Below are 20,799 nucleotides of genomic sequence, written 5' to 3'. Positions count from 1 at the left end.
GATGCAATATGTACCTTTTGTGAGGGTTGCACATCATGTAGATCAAAATATTGCTCCATTTGTAGTATCCAAGTTACCAGATCCTTGCCATCAAACTTCCTCATATCTATCTTTGGAATGTGGTGGTTCTTAAACCCCACATTGGAGTCTTTAAAATCGTAATTGATATTCCTTTTATCTTCATCATGATTTTCATGGATTTCCTTGTCACCACTCGAACACTTTCTTCTAGCAACTTTGCCAAACCTTCCTTCAACCCCTCTATCTTGACATTCATCATTGCTTCCATGTATGCTTTTAAACCATCATTCAAAACTCCCATGTCCCTTTTTATACCATCTATCTTAGCTTCCATGTCATTCTTCAAACCATCCATCTTAGCTTCTGTTACTTTTTGTGAGAGCGAAATTTGTTGCACTTGGTCGCATAATTTTGATATATCATGTTGCATAACTGTAATTGGGATCTCCAAGGTCTGAAATTTCATCCTATGGTATCCCTCTGAGTCCTCTTTCCAACCCCGCAAGTATGATGGAGATTGGATTCTTCAAGAAAGAGTTATGCCCAATCTCCCACAATGACCTGATTATAGACTAGTTCAGTAGAGCGAACTTGTACGAAGTGCCACATATCACTGTTTCGACCTTCGGCCCTGAAAATGATATCCACAAAACTAAAGTTCGTCCTATTTTTGTCACTTTTTACGAAATTTAAATCTGATGCTCAAAGAGAAAGTTATGATGATTTTCCCAAGGTCACATGTTTGAGATGGAATTCTGAAGCCTGCAAAAACCCTAACTTCCTCGAATCATATCTCTGAAAATATAGTGAGACAAGATCTGAAATTCGTACACGGTTCACCAATATTTCAACTCCGAGTCATTTCGATTTTAGCTTCTGAAGCTTCGTATAAAAAAAGTTATAGCAGAAATTCCACGATGACCTATTTAATGCAGCGAAACCCTAGAATCCAAAGCTCTAAACCCAAATGGTATGTAACCAAATCACAAATAGATAGATCAATGACTTAAAAATTATCCTCTTTGAGGGGAAACCTCCTTTACATTACATAAATGAACAATTATTGGATGATACAAATGATAATACCTCCTTTATATATATAGGGGTCTAAGGGGTCACAACATAATTAGAGCATACATAACAATAATAATGTAAGGGCACAACAATACCAATAGTGGGCTTCTATGGGGTACAACAATAACAATATGGCGGCTACATGGGCACAACAATAACAATAAGGGGGATACAATAGTATTATAGGGACCTAACAAGTGCTCATAAATCACAATAGAAAAATAACTCTTACTAACATATGAAAATGCTAACCAAGTTAGGGATTTCCACGTACCACTCGACCATAGATTGGGTTGAACCAAATCTCTCTTTCAACCAATCACCCACGTGCCATATTCCAAGCATGAATGTGGGATCTCATGGAATAAACCAAGATAAAACCAATTAGGGATTCCATAGGCTAAACCACCTTAACCCTCAACCATAGTGATTCCACCTCTACAGTCTAGAAATCACTTACATCAACTAGATATGTCTCTACCCAAGTTGTCCTGGGCTCCATGAACTAGTAACTCAACCCACAACCTTCTACAACTTTAGAGCGTTTATTCCAACCGTGGCTCCAGGGACTAGTAATTCAACCCACCAAGGGCTCCAAAGCGTTTGTCCCAACCTATGGCTCCAGGAACTAGTAAGTCAACCCAAGTTGTTCTAGGGCTTCCAGAGCATTTCTCCCAACCTACGACTCCAAGTACTCGTAACTCAAACTAATTTGTTCCAGGGCTTCCAGAGCGTTTGTCCCAACCCACAACCATCAAGAACTTGAGCACCAATCAACAAAAACAAGTCGAAAACCCACAACACCATGTCTATCCAGGAAATGGAAAGGCAAGGCTAAAACCACTGTCAATCCAAGCAAATCTCCATGCCAATGATAACACACAACCAAAGAATCAATTGCGTATACCATGCAACCAAAAATCAACAAGGAAATCACTTATGCAACCTGTTACCTGCAAATCAATCCCATTGCCTCCTTGCACTTCCCTACTTTCCTTTTCCTTCTTTCTCCAATCCAAGTGAATGCCCAAATGCTTTAAGAATTCTCTAATATTCCTCTAAGTGTGCAAGAGTATGAGAGAAGGAGAGAATGAAACGAGAGAGCCAAAACTGAATTGACCAAAGCTCAAATGACCAAAAGTTGTGAATTGATTATCTAAAGCCTTTTTATCATTGATGCCTCTATTTTCTTTAGTTTCCTTCATTTTCCCTCTAATTTCCCTTGCATGTAAATATGTGTCTCTTCACCTTCCTTTTCTCCGATTTTCCTTTATTTTTATAAATAAATGCCAATTTTTACCTCTTGCCTTTTCCAATTTCCATAATCATTAATTAATCACAAGTGATGCCCACTAAAGTGTTTTGCCCAATATTTAGCTTGGAATACATGTCCCGTCTTATTTTATTTACAAAGAAAATCAACCAGGGGTTATTACAATCATTTTATCTAAGCTCATATTTCTCTACTCATATCATTATAGCCACTTTTTTTTCCCCTGGAAAAATCCGTAATTTTCATTAATATGAAAAATTACATGTGTAGATGCATTGAAGCATATGCCGTAGTCATTTTGTACATCTGTGCTTTTTGCAAAAAGATCGGTATGAGTTGCTGTACAGATTTACCACGCAGGGTATTCTGTTTGAGCAGATTACAGTGTGCCTTTCCGGCATCTATCTAACTGAAAACAAAAATAAAAGTTTGTCAAAATATATACTGCTGTCATATACATGCAAGTTCATTTAAACTGTTAGATGACCCGTTGTTGGATATCATTATAGCCACTTATTTATAGTTTATGCATAATTTGATCTAATACATCTTAAGGATCAAAATCAAAATATTATAGCTTAATTAGGCCAAAATTACAGTTTTTGCTTTTTGGATGCTAATGAGACACTTTGATACCCTTTATGGTGAACATGACGTAGCTCAAATTTCAAGACATTTTGAGAAAGTCAAAATTAGGGTTTATGTTAGTTCTAAAAATAATGGGCGCCTCAAGATTGCCTTTCTATTAATGGAGTTGTGTTTCCATTTTTAAAAGATGCCAAACATTTTTAATTTGAGTAGAAGATGAATAAACCATACTTAACATTTGACTTGACTTGCACTCCAAGTATTCTTTTTTCAAGTTAAATCGTGGGATAGCTACTTTCTATTTTAGCAAGTGGGTGTGTCATTTGAGTAGCTTTCCTACTTGATTTTTTTTGTTTCATATGGTTTATTATGAGTTGGAGGAGGACTGCACCCTAGTTAGAACTTATCCACATGCTTTTCTTGGAGATAAGACATGTTTTTCATTGTGGTTACACATCAATCAAATTCTATTTTGTTGGTCGAGTTCTACTCTAAGCTTTCCATCTTAGACTTGGGCACATGTTTTGAGGAGACCACTTACTTTCCATTTTTGAACTTTTTCTTATCCTCCACAAGTTAGAGATGTGGTGTACCCTCCTTGAGAGAGTGGCATTTGACTTTGGCTTCTCCAAGATGAATTCTCTCCCAAGTAAAGCCTCTATTTCAAGTTGACTTATTGTTTAAGCAAGTTTTTATTTCAAATTGGCTTGAACATAAAATGATCATCTACTCAAAGCTTGAAGAAGTGCACCCTACTTTAGAGATCATAGAATGCAATTCTAGGCTCATGCATATAATGTATTTTTAGCCAAACAAAGTGCTTCACATGTGAACCTTAGCTTTTTGGCCAACCTATCTATATTTTACATGCAAAGTAGGTGGTCGTTTATGCCTCAAGCAAGTTTTTCTTGTTGAATCTAGAGTAGTGCACTGAAGAGTTTATGGAGAACTTCTATCTATATTACATGCATTTCATATTGGTAGAAAGAAGGTGCTCCTCTTGTGACTATTGTGACAGCACTCATCAACTTTTATTGGTAGGCTAGTACACCTTGATATATAATATTTTTATGGAGTTCTTTTACTTTTTCAACAAGGCTCTTATTGGTAGGATGAGTATTTCGTACTTGGAGATCTTGTTGCTTCTCTCACTTTGTGATTTATTTTCTATTCTATTCTTGGTAGGATGAGTTTGTCTCTACTTAGAGATCTTGATGCTTTTCTTAATTCATGATTTATTGCTTTGTTGAAGACTCAAGTGAGGTTGCTTATCCCGGGCTTGGGCGAGGATCAAACAACCTAAAGCAAGTCACCTCCTATTCTTGACATTCTTTTACTCATTCCATTCTTGCTTACTTACTTTGGGCACTCTTATTCTCAATGTATACAAGCTTATGAATTAATTGAGACAATTGTTGTCTATTTCTTGAAACCATTCAATCTTTCATTTCCAGATTGAGCGAATTTGTAAGTAAGTATTGGAGTTCACTCTCATGGTGTTCATGTGGATGTCTCTCTAAACATGATGTGCATAAAGTACTCAAGAGGTCATAGTTTTTTCCGTGAATAGCTTATGGTGTAACCTTGATATCTTTAAACAACATTTTGACAACTCTAGAGTAAAGGTAACACTATTTTGGTAGCTGATTCTTATTTATGGATGAATTTGATTGATTGTTGTGGATTTTTACAAATTGACTAGCTTGTGGTATATTACTTACCCAATCAAGTTCTCTTTTCTTCTACTTCATATCCATTATATTTATGGTATAGGTAAAAAATGAGTAAAAGTAAGAAGTTTGTTTACTGAATTTTGTTATCATTACTTGCAAATTTGAAACTCATTATTGCAACTTTGAAGTTAATAATTTACATGAGATGTTGATTTTACATTCCTAATTGTAAATTTGAATTTGAATTGTACTTATTTGTAATTAAGTATTCAGTTACATAAAAGTGGGTTCTTTTTGAAATCAAATGTTTCTCATAAATTTGAAGTATTTGCAAGACACAATTGGATAACCTTTTCTTCATATTAATATGGATGCATGCTCGAGGTTAACAAAGTTTAGCCCAAAGCAAGAGGACGCTCTAAGGGGAAATTTGGTTATTTTTTCCAAGTGTTCGTTCGATTTGCTTAGGACTAAATTTCCAGGACGATTTGAAGCAATAATATTACTCATTTGATCCTCCATACATAGTTGTGCATTGCTACAATTTCACACACAACTCCACATGTCAATTTTCTACTAGTTTAAATCCTTCTTAACTTTAATTATCAAACATCAACATGGATCAAATCCTCTAAGGTGCAAACTTTTTTGAGGGTATGAATACTTAGGATTTGCACCTCAACAGATTTGATTCACTTATGTGCTTGATAGATCTAAGATTAAGATTAATCTAAGTAAGTCATTAACTTGTTTAAAAATTTTAACTTGATTTTTATTATTTTTATGATCATGTGACATACATTACACATCAATTATCATTTCAGAATGTGCCTCTCAATACAATGACGTAGATACCTTCGTCAACACTTCAATGTAAAGCTTTTTGGATGGAGAACCACACATACAACACCCACAAATAATTGATTTTTAGTTTGGTGGTTTCCACAACATCAATGCATCACTACAACTCCACATATAACTTTATGAATTGAATTTGTACCAATAACATTAGATACCTTACTAAAAAACCCAATATAAAGTTTTAACAAGTGTTGTAGGGCAACTTAGTCCATACCACTCAAGTTAAAAATTATGTTTTGGGAAAAATTGAATAAAAAAATTATAACCTACATTAGTCAATGTTAGCTAAATTAATAGTGTTTAATAGACAAATCAAATCGTATAGTTAAATTAATAGTGTTTAATAGACAAATCAAATCGTATAGTCTTGCCTTGGGAGGAACTCATGAATTGAGATGTGAAGTGGATTAATTAATTAATTTCTTTGCTCAGGCACATGGACTTCATAAATTTTGGTTAGTAATTGAGATTTACTCTTTTACTCTTAGATAAGTACTGAGAAAAACATATATAATGGGGACATGCAACGAGTGGTAAATATATTTATTTACATCTTATTCCTATTCATTTTTTTTATGTAAAGACTTGCTTAAATTATGGTGGGAAGTAACTAATGGTAAATATGTTATTTACTTCCTTCAAAATTTAAGAATAAAAAATCACTAAATTATGACCTAAAATATCCACAAATTATGAAATAAAATATGATATATGAGTCAATTATGCACATATCATTATCTTATACCATGATTCCGAGATAAAACTATTAAATTATGATCTAATCAAACCTTTGAATTTTTTTTAATAATATCAAAAAATAAATATTTATTAATCAATGCCGAAAGGTGAACCAACAAAGCAAAATCAATTGTTAGAATGTTGAAGACACTATTAACATATAGTTGGTTTAAAGTTTGACCTTACTTGACATAACTCCCCCACACAATCCGAGTCATAATTTCACTAGTGTGGAGGTGGTTTGTGGTCTCGAATATTGAGTTGGGGTCCGTAATGCTAGGCGACGTGCACCTATATGGTGAAGTTTCGGTGCTCACATTGAACTTTGTCATCATATAAAATTTAACATTGCATTACTACGAGGGTGCAGAGTATAGAGCAAATCTGTGCTACGATCGCTATATGAGTCCGGCAGAGAAGAAAAATGACGTTGCCACTCAATCAGGTCCAAAGGGGGAGGCGGAGATGATAACAACATCAGAGCATCGGTTCGGAGAGAATGACGATCCCGATGGATTTTCTGTTAGAGTTAGCGAGGTGGGTGTTTTCAAACTAATTGTTTCTCACTCTATTGGGTAGGAATCAGGCTGGAACGGTTGATGTTTTTTTCCATTTCAATTTGATAATCTGCCATTCTTGTCTCTGTCCACACATGTTTCTTGAACAAGGAGAAACCTGTTAATTCTGAACTCACATCAGGTGTTGAGCCCTTCTTCCTAAGCTCACATGTATTGGACACTGTCAAACACACATCAAGGGTGATTTGCAGAGTGCCACATTCGGACCACTATAATCAATTTCTATTTGTATTTATCCTGTATGGACCTTCGAAGCCATGGTGAAAACTTCGGAGACTAATAAGCATGGAATCCCGCTTGAGCCCTCCACTTCGCCAGCCTCAAACAAAAGTCAAAATCAATTCAAGCATCTTCTTTGGTTTCAAATTTGTATTTGATCATGGTAGATTTAGTTTGAATAATCATTGAGGCCAAACTACCGAACAATATCTTTTGTTGCTGGAAACCGAGGATTGCCTAGAGCAAGCTCCGTTTGCTCTTAAGTCTTGACCCATTGAGCAGCCCAATGACAGTGTAAAAGACTGCTATTATCTGTGGTTTAAAACAGTTATGGTCTCTCTAGGCAATCCTCGGTTTCCAGCAATGAAAAAATGTTGTTGAAATGTCTTCAAAGTAGTTTGCCCTCGCTCCGTTTGCTCTTAAGTTTTGACCCATTTAGCAGCTTAATGACAGTGTAAAAGACTGCTATTATCTATGGTTTAAAACAGTATGGTTGCTCGCTGGACCGTTGACAATGATTAAATTTGTAAATTGGTTTGGCCCGTGATTTCTTGCTATTTGATTAAAACATAATATTTTGGGGATTATTCTCATGCCTATATATTATATGCAAAGTTGTGAGATGAGTTGATGCCTCGTTTAAAATCCTCAAAAGGAATTTCCCTTAAACTTTCCAGACTAAGATACATACAACACACGAGGACTGCAGGAGATAACAGTTTGCACCATGATATTCATACCCGCAAGGGCACTATAAAGAAAGGGGCATGTAGTTAGGAGGTATAGTAGGTCACTGGCTTTTGCCCAGGATTGTCCAATATTCAATAAGGAGTCACCGATATGCCCCTTTGCCCACCACATTACGATTATTATCATTTTATATACTCTATGTTACCTCTCGAATCTTCACTCAAAGGTGTTAAAGTCCTAATTCACAAGGTGAAGACATAAGGGCAATTTGGAGGATTTATTCAATCTCACCTCAATAACCCTCACCCACTCTTTAGGTTGGCTCTTCTCCAAGTCAATTCAAGGGGGCATTCCCAAGGTAATTTAAGTTTATCAAATGATGGTGAGTGAAATGACTGCTTTGACTTAAGTTATATCTGATTTTAAATTTGAAAATATTGAAGTAAATTTCGGGTCGACCAAACAAAAAGAAGACTCCTTTACTTATTTGCAAATCTGGATTGTGAAATATAAGAAATAATTTCCAGATTCGAAAAACATAAATTAAAGAGTTGATCTTTATGGTGTTTATGTGTCTGGGATGTGAGATTAGTTCCTTTAACTTTTACTAGGCAAATGGGGTCTGTGAGAGAGTGTTGGAATGTGCTCTTTCTCATACAGTAAAGGCAAACTTAAATTAAAATGAAGAAATTACATCAACTTTATATGGCTGCCCTAGAATGCAAAAAATTTGCTTCAGGACCCTAATCAAGGGAGAATTTCAAATACATCAAGAGGGTTTATTCACTACTATGAAATGCAAATTTCAGCCACTTCACATTAAGAAATGCATTGCTCTAACCATTGTTAGCAGCAAGCAAAAGGAATTTAGATGGAGATAAATCACACATAAAACTCTTCCAAGAACAAAGTTACTCAGTTGAATTGTTGGCTTGAGGGGGCTTGACCCAGGTTTGGAGTTAATTAGCCAAACAAATCCCTATACTACTGGCCCTTTCGGCAACAGCCTGCAGAGCGCGGACTGAGGTCTCACCTGAAGTAGTATGGGGGGATGCTGGAACCAAGTTTCCGCACCCTTGAGATGTCTGAGGGGTCGGTTTAGTCCAACTGTGAATACCTTCGCGCAGGTCACTTTGCGCTCTGCCTTGACCTGCGAGGCCTTCGCGATCTATTATAATTACCTTTGCGCAGCCCTAACTAGGGGCTGAGGTGCTTCCGCGCTGCTAAGGCAACGATCTACGTTACTTCCCCAAGTTACACCACATATCTTACTTATCTTCTTATAACTGTTAGTTAACTTCGCGTAAACAGATACCTTATCTTATATTTGCTTAATCAACACAATCATATATGTTCGCTCAACATATAAACAATAGAAATGCAATTTATATCCGATACATTCAATGCGCAAACAGGAAAAAGATACACAAAAATGATGTAAAACTTCTCTTAATTACTTCTCCAAAGGTTACAGACTCGACTCGCCCTGTGCACTTAGTTGCAGGGGTCTGCGCACTCAGCTGCGGACTACTGGGCCTCTGCGCACTTAGCTGCAGGGGTTTGCGCACTCAGCTGCAGACTACTAGGCCTCTGCGTACTCAGCTGCAGGGGTTCGCACACTCATCTGTGGACTACTAGGCCTCTTCACACTCAGCTGCAGAGCCTTCTCCTACTCTACGACCCAAAGACTCAACTCTACACTTCAAACAAGACTCACTTCTTCATCTATTCATTCATGACTCTACTTCTATTCTTTTCTTTACAACTTAGAGCCTCGCTCTATTTATACAATCCCATGGTCCGCGGACCATGGGTAGATTTCTAAAGTTGACATTACATTACAAAAATGAGGGCGGACAACCCTATGACTCATTTACAATCTTCGCGCTCTGCGCCCACAAAACGCGAAGTCTTTACATCGGATTTGGTCAAAATCTGGGCTTTAAGCCCCAAAAATTCCCTTAGGGGATCCCGCACCCAACAGGCCCCCAACACAAACATCGTTACTCGCCCTCGAGTCACTCTGTTGGTGCGGAGATCTTTGCGTGGAGACCTCCCAACTTTCCCTGAACTGCTGCAAGATCGAAAACGCATTGAGCAACTCCCTGCTGTACCTCCTGCACGTGTTGTTCAGAGACCGCTGTATCAGAACTGCTGCCCTGCACCTGTTTATAGTCCCGCGCCTCCCTTCAGCTCCCTGGTGCGCTAAGACTGTGCTTCCGTCGGTTAGTCAGATAGCCGGGCCACCCGTGTATGGCTTAAATCGACTGCCATTCACTTTTCCTGGGAAAGGTTCTCCATTTAACTTTACCAACTGCACCGTGCCTCCGTTTGTGACCTCCTTAATAACATACGGTCCTAGCCAATGTATTCTGAATTTTCCCGGGAATTTATCAAACTTACTGTCATACAGTAACACCAAATCATTCACCTTGAAGGTGCGCAACTCAATATGTCGATCATGCCAGGCCTTCTCACCTTGCTTTTGTACCTGCTGATGGAATCCAGCAAAAAATCGTTCTTCTTCGAGTTCCTCCAACTGCGCGAGTCTCTCCTCCAGGGTGCCGCGGTCCGTCATACCTATGAGCGCTGCTATGCATAGACTAGGCATGATATATTCCATCAGCATTACGGCTTCCACTCCATAGACCAGTTGGAAAGGTGTTTGTTCTGTCAGTTTCTTGCATGTCGTCCTATAAGCCCATAAAACTGCTAGTACGCGTAGGTCCCAATCACTTCGCTGCGCATTACATACCTTGTTCAGTGCTTCGCACACTTCGTTAAATGCTTCTGCGTGGATAACCTCCTGTGCACTCGTTCTCTCCACACTCTGTCGTTCCATTTTGAGGAGCCGTTCACGCATTTGCCTCCCCAACACATGCTTATTGACTGTATCTCCCAACGTGAAGTTCATGTGCATCCGCGCAGGTTGTTTGCCATATGCGTGTACCCACCTGGACAGTTGTGTGCGTGGACTATCCCGTCCATTGTATTTATCTGCCAATCGCACTATAGGTTTCTCAAACTGTGAGCGCAACATTTTTCTACATGCGCGCCAATTTTCAAAGCTTCTTCTGTGCGTATCCCACCACCTTGCGGGCGTAGCGTATCCAAATTCAAGGCCTGGAAGCGTTGCTTTTCCGGCACCTCCCTTTCAAATCGGTCCAAGAAGGCATCCACCTCACTTAACCCATCATAAGTAGGTAGATCTCTCACTTCTGTCGATACGTAGCGCAGTGATCTTATCATCATATTACAGTTCAACATGGTTACCTCGTGCAACCGGTTCTGCCATCGCTCTATCTCCTCATCCGAATCCGACGTACAGGAGCTTTCGCGCTCCCATGAAATTTGTCCATCCGCGGTGGGATTTACCCAATCTTGCTCTCGTGCAGTTATTTTGTAGATGCAGTCCAAATCATCATCACTTTCATAATCGCGCACCGGCTTTGTATAGCGCGATCCTTCAGCGGGGTCCAAAGGTATAACTACGTGTAGTGACTTCTTTTCAAAAATCATCTTGCGCTTCTTCAGATTAATCACCCCGTTCATGTCAGTGGCCCAATCAATTCCTAAGAGCGTGGGGTAGGGATTGCTGTCATCAACAATCTCTATCACTTCAAAGTCTGCTAGCGTGCTCGCTCCCTCAATATCCACGGTGATTCCCTGCAATCTCCCCATAGGTATTATCTTTTGCTGGTTCGCCATTCGCAGCTGGATAGGAGACCATTGCAGTGTAGGCCTCCCCATGCGCTCCCACGTCTGCTTCGGCAGAACGTTTGCATCCGATCCTAAATCCAGAATTACTTGGTCCATCTTGTATTCTCCAATCTGCGCGGTTAACCTCATTTCTCTCCCCATCCTCGTCTTATGCTTTCCAATCTTCCAGACTACGCGTGGTTCTCCTGGCGTGGTCCTAGCGCATTTGTTAATGAGTTCCTGCAATCCTTGTACAGCCTTGCTGTCGCGCAGTAGCTTCATGCATGTTTCCAGGAACGTCGTAAGCATAGATGGGTCCATTTCTGGCTCCGGTCTATCTTTGCTTTTTGAAGTGGAGGCATCAATGAAGCTCTTCTTAGCTTCCATGAAGGTTTCCTTAGCGCGCTCCAAATAAAACTCAGCTTCTTTCGTCGGAGCCTTGCGAACCCAAGTACTATCTTCGGGTTGTTTGCCTTTATCATCTCCCGTCGCGATTCCACTTCGGAGCACAATGTTCACATTTGGATCTTCCTCGCGCGACTCAGACCTCATCATTTGTAGGTTCCGAGTCGGGGGAGGCAGTAGCGCTCCCTTGTCGTGTATCCTAGCTATCAACGTAGGACAATCTTCTATCTCATGATCAAACAAGGTACAATACAAACATGATGGATGCGTTGGATTCGTACAATCATGGGCATAATGTCCTGGCCCTCCACAATTGTAGCATATCAGCTGTCCGTGACCTCTTCCAGGTCCTCCTCCACCTTGGCCTCGTCCGCGCCCCTGAAATCTGGTTCGTGCCACTCCTGCGTTCTAGTCTAGGGGCCGCGTTTCGGCCTGAACTCTATAGGTGGGAGTTCTATCCATCATTAGCTCATAGCTTCTACAAGTGCGCTCATCGTGTCCAACCGATCTACAAAAATTACAGAACAACTGTTGCGAATTTTGCGTGTACTTCTGTAACAAATGGCAGTTGTCCATAGCATGCTTTCCTCCTATTTGACAAATCGCGCACCACAAATCACGCGTCGCGTTAGGTCCTGCTTGTGCCTCCGGTCTTAACGGCATCGATCCTCCTCCCGCGAGGTAATCTGCGAACACCAGGCAGTGGTCCTTATCTTGACCCTAACCCTTGCATTTTACGCACCATACTTCTTCGCGCACTTTTGGTCGGGCTGACTTGTCCTGTTTCAGACTCTGCATCTCAAGGCATAAGTTTTCAACTGCACATGGATCTGCTGAACTCCCAAGTTAGGATCCTGCATCAGGGTCTCATGAAGTCTCATCGCGATCTCTGAAGCCTCTACCTGAGTCATTAACTTCTGTTGTGATAGCGCGCTCCTCAGATGTGGCGTTAGCGACACTACAAACCATTCGCGGTGTTGTCCATTCGTCAGATTCATAATAGCTTCGCGAGTTGTACACTTCAACCTCTGATCCAACTCCCAAGGAGTTTCACTTGGTAGCATTATGATTTTTTTGAATCCAATGATCGACTGCGCCTCTGACTTCGGCCTGCTAAATTCTTTGTTTAGTGCTGCTTGGATGTCCGCGATTCCCGCATTTGGATTATCATTAGAATGCTTAATATACTAGGTCAGCGCGCGATCCTGCAGAGCGCTGACCAGTGTCGCTTTCTTTATATTATCATCTGTAACTCCCTGCGCTTCCCATACGGCCCTTATCACGAACCAAAACTGGTCCGGATCTTCATTTCCTACTCCCTTGAACACAAGCAACTTTATCGTGCTTGCCATATTGACTCGCGGTGGCGGCGGAGGTGGTATAGGTGAGGATGGAGGTGAAGGCAGTGAAAATGGTGGTGGTGTGGGTGGGGATGGTATGCGCAGAATCCTTTGCCTTATCAAATTGATCGCACTTCGCGGTGAGACCTTCGCGAGCTCTTCCTTGTCCCTTCGCAGAGGTGAAATCAAAGGGCTATTCTTTGGTCCCTTACTTCCTTCGTTTCTGTAGGTTTTTCCACTTCGTGTAGCTTCGGACATCAAGGTAATTGCATAAGCCTCTTTTCGCACAATAGCATTTTAATCTAAGTATTCAGAGACTTTACGTACTTACCTCACGGTCCTTTGAGAAAGCGTCGCTCTGCCTCGCTGTAGCTAACTGAAGTATTTATCGCGAACTCAGTAATGAATCCTTCTATAATCCGAACGACCAGTGATCAACAGCGCGCGCGATCTTATCCTCCGATGCTTCCAATCCGCGCACTAACTCTGGGGTCTACAGAATAGGATTGTCGAGCTTCCACCTTCCTTGGCTATCTGCTAGCTTCACAATCCACTCGTACAACTCAGTAGGGAAAGATGCGAAGAAGATTTCGTGGATCTCTGTGTATAGGTAGCAGTCTAACCACTCTTCTTTTGTTAGTCGCGGATTCCTGTTCTCCTGCGCCGCGAACTCGTGAATCCTCTTGTCCAACCAACCTTCAATTTCCTTCTTAGTTGGATTCCAATGATACGAGGTGGCCTGACCCAGGTTTAGAGTTAATTAGCTAAACAAATCCTTGTACTACTGGCCCTTTCGGCAACAGCCCGCGGAGCGCGGACTGAGGTCTCACCCGAAGCAGTATGGGGGGATGCTGGAACCAAGTTTCCACACCCTTGAGATGTCTGAGGGGTCAGTTTAGTCCAACTGTGAATACCTTCGCGCAGGTCACTTCGCGCCCTGCTCTGACTGGCGAGGCCTTTGTGATCTATTATAATCACCTTTGTGCAGCCCTAACCAGGGGCTGAGGTGCTTCCGCATTGCTAAGGCAACGATCTGTGCTAGTTCCCCAAGTTACACCGCGTATCTTACTTATCTTCTTATAACTGTTAGTTAACTTTGCGTAAACAGATACCTTACCTTATATTCCTTTAATCAACACAATCATATACGTTCGCGCATCATATAAACAATAGAAATGCAATTTATATCCGATACATTCAATGCACAAAACAGGAAAAAGATACACAGAAATGATGTAAAACTTCTCTTTATTACTTCTCCAAAGGTTACAGACTCGACTCGCCCTGCGCACTCAACTGCAGGGGTCCGCGCACTCAGCTGCGGACTACTAGGCCTCTGCACACTCAGCTGCAGAGCCTTCTCCTACTCTACGACCCAAAGACTCAACTCTACACTTCAGACAAGACTCACTTCTTCATTTATTCTTTCATGACTACTTCTATTCTCTTTTTTACAACTTAGAGCTTCGCTCTATTTATACAATTCCATCGTCCACAGACCATGGGCAGATTTCTAAAGCTGACATTACATTACAAAAATGAGGGCGGACAACCTTATGACTCATTTACAATCTTCGCGTTCCGCGTCCACAAAACGCGGAGTCTTTACATCAGATTTGGTCAAAATTTGGGCTTTAAGCTTCAAAACTTCCCTGGGGGATCTTGCGCCCAACATAAATGCTTTCTTGATATTCTTGAAAAAACCAAAATAGCTAGATTCCACTTCAGCAAAATAGATCCAAATACATCAAAGCTCAAGCTCCAAAAGCACCTATGAAGATTAAAAGCTATAGTCTCAAGTATCTCGACAAACTTCCAACAACCGTTACAAATGGAGGAGCCTTACTTTTACGAAGTTTTAGGCTCAAAACCTCTATAATAAAATAATAATGGCTATAAAAAAACCCTAGATCTAATCTAGGAATGCATAATCAATTCTCATTCCTCTAATAAATGATTTTACAAGTCAAAATAATAGTAAAATATGAGTGTGGCATAGCCACATGTGCAAGTCTCCCTAGTACAAACTCTCCAAAGTTGGGATGCATCCATAGAACATGCAACCCTCCAACTGGATTTTCTATTGGTTTGTTACCTGGGCCTATTTGGTTGGTTGGTTTGACCAATTTATGGTTCAAACCAACTAATTTTAAAAACTATGATGCCAACTGATCTTGAAATGAAGAATGACATTGATACCAAGATGTTGACATGAGCATAATGCAATCAAATTGATAAGGAGCTCCACTGAATCATCATGTACCATTGGAAATATCGATCCATATCTCCTAAGCCTAGTGATCTGATAACTAGACAATCAAGAAATAAAACCATGGAAAATGCCATCTTAGAATATCACCAAAGGTTGACTGTTGAATCCATGATCATTGGAAATCCTGTTAAACTCTAGGGGCATCAATCAATAACTTTGCACCAAACACTTCCTTTTGGACATCAGAAAACCTAATTGTTGAGGTAGCTAGTCTGAATAAGCCACAAGGGTAATGCCAGGAAAGTGTTTGTGTGACCATAATAGGCCTCTTGAGTATGATTGACCATGAATAAAAATTAATTTGTAAGTATCTTGCACATGTGATGGAATGCGTAAGGCAACAATGATGTCGCATGGTGGGTAACACTCTACATTCATGTTCATTAGCTAATGATCAATGATCTATAACTTGTCATGGATATTCTACAGGAACAATTTGTCACAACAATTCTTATACAATTTTGATTCATGATGAACCACAGTAAATGGTTCGAAACGCGTCGACATTAAAATTGTTATGTGATTTTTCTGGAATATATTCTGTATAAATCATGAATCACAGAAGCCTGCATTCTGATATCTTATATTATGCAGGTTTATCTTCTTAGAACTCAAATTAGTTATCTCTAGCTTATGGCTTGAATTTAAGAAATAACTGAAATATGAAAATGAAAGAATATGAACAAAATACGTATCATCCACACAAATGAACGCAATAGTTTTCTTGGGAAAACCCATATGGGAGAAAATCCAGCTAGAATGTGAGTCTTATGCTCAGCTCTCTTTGCTTTAGTTTTAAAAATGCACATACAAAGGAATGGGCACTTGCAATGCAGTTACCTCTTGACACTGTGGTTTGAATGGCTGATATAAAATCCTTCTCCTCCTTTGTTATTCTTTTAAAATACCATTCTTAGATGTTTTTCTTAGCTATAGAACAAGTACAACGCTAAATAATGGTAACACCCTCTCCTTCTAGCAGCCTAGGGTTAGGGTTTTGACTTCTTCAGCCCTCAATTAGTGATGAGGTTTTGGACCTATTGTCACTCAGATTGTATAGGCACTGCAACAATGACTCAGGTCAGGGGCTGTCACCCTGATCCCCAACCTTTCCATTCTAACTGTCTCCCAACAACAGGATATGGGGGGTAGACCCTATGGAAATGAAATGATGAAGGACAAGTTGGGAACCAACGAGTCCAGGAGACACAGTTGAGTGGCCTAGTTACTTGGTTAAATTTAGCAAGATTTTAAGGATTAGATTAAATTTATATTTGAGACCAGTGCCTTATGGAGTCAAAAATCTTGCTTATTGAATTAAGACCAAGTAACCAGATGGACAATTGCTGCTTGGATGCTTCACTAGCTTATATGAAATGTAAATCTTAAGACCTATGTGAGATGCAAAGATCTTGGTTATTTTTAATTAAATGCCTAATCTAAGTATGACCTTCCCTTAACTGTTTTGAAGCTAGGCTCCAAGGTAGGTTGTGGGAAGGAGGCCAACAAGAAGCAAGCAAGGGCTTGATTAACAATACCTTCTGTTAGGCTCCTATCACCCGATGCCTCCGGCGCTGCAGAGACTGTGGCTTTGACGACTGCAAGGTCACTGTGTTAACCACCGAAGAGTTGCTAAGCCCCTCAAGCTAGATGAGAAGGGTGGCCCTAGAAGTCTATCAACCAAGCTTATGCTTGGAGGTAAGTTATTAATGCAACTAAACTTAGGATGCAATGCAAGGATGTTGAGTGAGTCTTAGGTTAAGATTTGCTTAATGATTAAGTACTTAAGCTATAATTAAATCTTGAGTTAAGGAAACAAGTACTTGACAATAATATTCAAAAGACAATCTTAACCATAAGACAAGTGCCAATATGATATCAAGATATGCCCAACAAAATAAATGATTTATCAATGTGTTCAAATAGCAACAATAAGCCCAAAGTATTAATTAGAGCACTTATCTATTTAGAACACTTTGCCAATGATTAAAACTCAAAGATACCACAAGACTATTAATGCTCCTTTAAGGATCCCAAGATATGCCAACTACGGTTACTTAAAGGGACAACACGCTTATCAATGCTCCTATACAGCTAGAAACCCTCAAGATATATCAGCAAAATGATGCCAAATAACAATTTAAGAGAGATTCATCTAAATCAACAAGCCCCTAGGTTACTTAACTCTTCAATGCCAATAATAAAACAATAACGCTGTCAATGTCAGTGCTAGATTCTTTGAAAATTAGGAACACTTAGATGCAAATCACTAGATTCAAGATCACAAATTGCTCAAGATATATTCTTTAAACACAATTGCCAATTGCTTAATAGACATTCAATGATATTCTTTGACCTTAATGCCAATGTAAAGTTATCATTCACCAATAGATATTAGCAATGAAACAATAGATGCCAATATTAGGTATATTCACTTAATTAGATGAATGTGCTTTTAGGGAGTGAGTTTTTGAATTAGAAACCTTACAAAACAACAATGTTAGTGTTTCACCAAGGCAACCACCTTTCACAATGAGCAATTGTTATTACTAGAGCATGGCACAATGAAATTCCTTTATGCTGCAATCACATTAAAAAAGCAATGAATCAGCCTTTAGGACAGCAGAAAATGAATTATGATACCAGTAATTTCACCCAGTGACAAATGTGCCCAAAACAGTCCTAAACCATTGAATTGTAGCTCTTCATATGAGAAATGCAAACAGTGAGAAGATTTTTGATGAATGCAGTAAGATATGGGAGAGGCAGCCAAGGGAGGCCTAACACAATCTTTCACCAATGATGTGTGTGATCTTTCAACAATCTTTCACAATTTATCTTACATTCACACCATAACATTGATACATAAATCATATTAATTTAATTCTAATACCTTCCCTTTTATCATTTTAGGGTTTCCTTGTCGACTCTTCCATTTTTACCCTTCCCTTTACCTATTTATGTTAACCTCTTATGTGATCAGTCTTTCATATATCTTTTTATCCTGATGATGAACCACGATAGTAGGTTCGAAACGTCGGTCAAAAATTTATGAATGCAATGGATTTGGAAATCAAGGTGCAACAAGAAAATGGTCGCAAAAGTCTAAAATTTGAAAGCACCACTTGCCAACACATGACAAGGATCTCACACAACCAAGTTTGATCTCCGCTTGGGGGGATTGCCACTTGTCAAGGATCACACACAACCAAGTCTCTGCTTGGGGGGATTACCACTTGACAAGGATCATGCATAACCAAGTCTCATCTTTGCTTGGGGGGATTACCATTTGTCAAGGATCACGCACAACCAAGTCATTGCTTGGGGGATTGCCACTTGACAAGGATCATGCACAACCAAGTCTCAACTCTGTCATCCATGACGACCCCTTGTGGGAAGGGTCACATCCGTTAGTCCAAGCTGCTCTCTGAAAACCAATAACTTCCCTTTTCGTAAAGGCTTGGTAAGTATGTCAACTATTTGATCATCAGTTGCAATATGATGGAGTTTCACTGCTTCTCTCTACACGATATCCTGGATATAGTGATACTTGATCTCAATGTACTTGGACTTGTCATGGAACACGAGATTTTTAGCAAGTCGAATCCCACTCTTATTGTCACAGTAAATTATTGTTGTATCCAATACATGCTCAAACAACTCTCTAAAGAGCTTCCTTAGCTATACTACTTCACAACTAGCCATGGTAGGAACAATGTACTTGGCTTCAGCCGTGCTAAGGGATACAAACTTTTTCTTTCTGCTCATCCAAGATATCACGGTAGATCCTAAGATGAAGCAACACCGTTTTTACTGTCAGTAGAGTTACCAACCCAATCAACATCCCGAGTACCCATGTAGTCTTACTTCTCCAACAGTATATCTCAATCCAAGATTGGTGGTCCCATGCAAGTATCTCAACACATGCTTTGCAGCAATCCAGTGTACATGTGATGGCTTAATCATATATTGGCTCAAAGTGTTGACCGCAAAACATATATCTAACCTAGTATTCACTAAGAAGATCAATGCCCCAATCAATTTTCGAAACTCAGGAGGATCAGCCAAATCAGGTCCTATAACTTCACCACATAGCTTCTTAAAATTCATCTCCATTGGAGTATTCATGGACTTACATTTTGTCATGCCAAATATTTCTAGTAGTTTGACAACATATTTTCTTTGAGAAAGGAAAATCTCACCAGGTTTTTGCCATACTTCTAGACCCAGAAAATAGTGCATCAAATGAAGATCTTTCATTTCAAATTTAGAAGCTAACTCCTTCTTACACTAGAGGATAAGAGGTTCACCACCAGTCAAAAAATAAATCATCAACATATAATACCAAAATCAAAGGCATACCTTGGATTGAATTGAATTGCATAGTTTTAAAAACTGGCTGGCATGAACCGGAAACTGGTCAAACTGACCGGTTCATTAGGCAACCGGGTCGAACCGGGCAAAAAACTCGGCTTAAGGGTTGACTTCACCAAAAAATCACAAAAATCGGACCAAACCAATCGGTTTATGACGGAACCGACTGCTTTATGGTCAAACCGGCCGGTTCCATCATAAACCGATCGGTTTATTGCTAGGCTAGCTACGGACCCCACAAAATGCAGTTTTGTGAGTTCTGAAGTCCATCCTTTTACTTAAATTTTTAACATTACCATGAAATGACTTAGGATGTTTGAGAGTGGTTTCGACCTCATTGGATTTCATATGGAGAAACTAGAATTTTATATTTCACTCAAAATTCAGTAGAGTTAATGGCTTTCAGGATTTCATGTTTTGGGGGTTTGCAATGTTTCCATTTGATGCTATTATGCATGAGGGTATGAGATTGGCATTTGATCAAGAGCATGAAGCCCTTTAAGAACCTTGATGTTGGTGGCATTGATTGCTGAACTTTGTTGATGTTGGTGGTATTGATTGTTGAACTCCTCTACCATAGCCTTAACAAGAATGTACCCTTCACTCAAAGGAAAACAACTGGTTAGGCATGCTAATATTTTTCTACCACATTATAAGGTTGAGGAGATGAACCCTTCACTCAAACCAAAATCATTGTTTAGGCATGTTAAACTTTTTCAATTTGTATCATGTTACAGGGTTGAGCAATCCAAGTCTAAAGACTTTGAGCTAGATGACGTTTATGTATCTCTTGTTGATGATCCCATTTATAGCAGCGCTGAATCAATGATGAGTTTCATGAGTGACCATGTTGATCAGTGATTTGTAGTTTTGATGTCTATTTTTGCTACTACTACTACTACTACTACTAAAGTTGTAGATGAGTTTTAGGAGTCCTCAAAATCTGAGCCATATTATTTATGTAGCTCATGTTGATGATCCCTTGTCTGGTAGT

At 39.6% G+C, this 20,799-nt stretch overlaps 1 protein-coding gene across 6 annotated transcripts in view; it reads left to right on the top strand.

Annotated features, from left to right (window-relative positions):
* Positions 1-6,438: 6,438 nt before the first annotated feature.
* LOC149226569 (uncharacterized) overlaps positions 6,439-20,799 on the top strand; it is a 236,237-nt gene continuing 221,876 nt past the window's right edge. Inside the window, exon 1 of one of the 6 annotated variants that reach the window (XM_089375320.1) lies at positions 6,439-6,765. In XM_089375320.1, the coding sequence (XP_089231446.1) occupies positions 6,728-6,765 (38 nt within the window). In that variant the 5' untranslated portion in view covers positions 6,439-6,727. The remainder of the gene's footprint in view (positions 6,766-20,799) is intronic. The other 5 variants (XM_089375318.1, XM_089375316.1, XM_089375317.1 and 2 more) reach the window with 5 other exon arrangements.

This window comes from Pinus tabuliformis, chromosome J (assembly GCF_031772625.1).
Source record: "Pinus tabuliformis cultivar Carrire ecotype Pingquan chromosome J, CPIR1, whole genome shotgun sequence".
Taxonomy (NCBI): domain Eukaryota; kingdom Viridiplantae; phylum Streptophyta; class Pinopsida; order Pinales; family Pinaceae; genus Pinus; species Pinus tabuliformis.
This window is presented reverse-complemented; position numbering and strand designations above follow the sequence as displayed.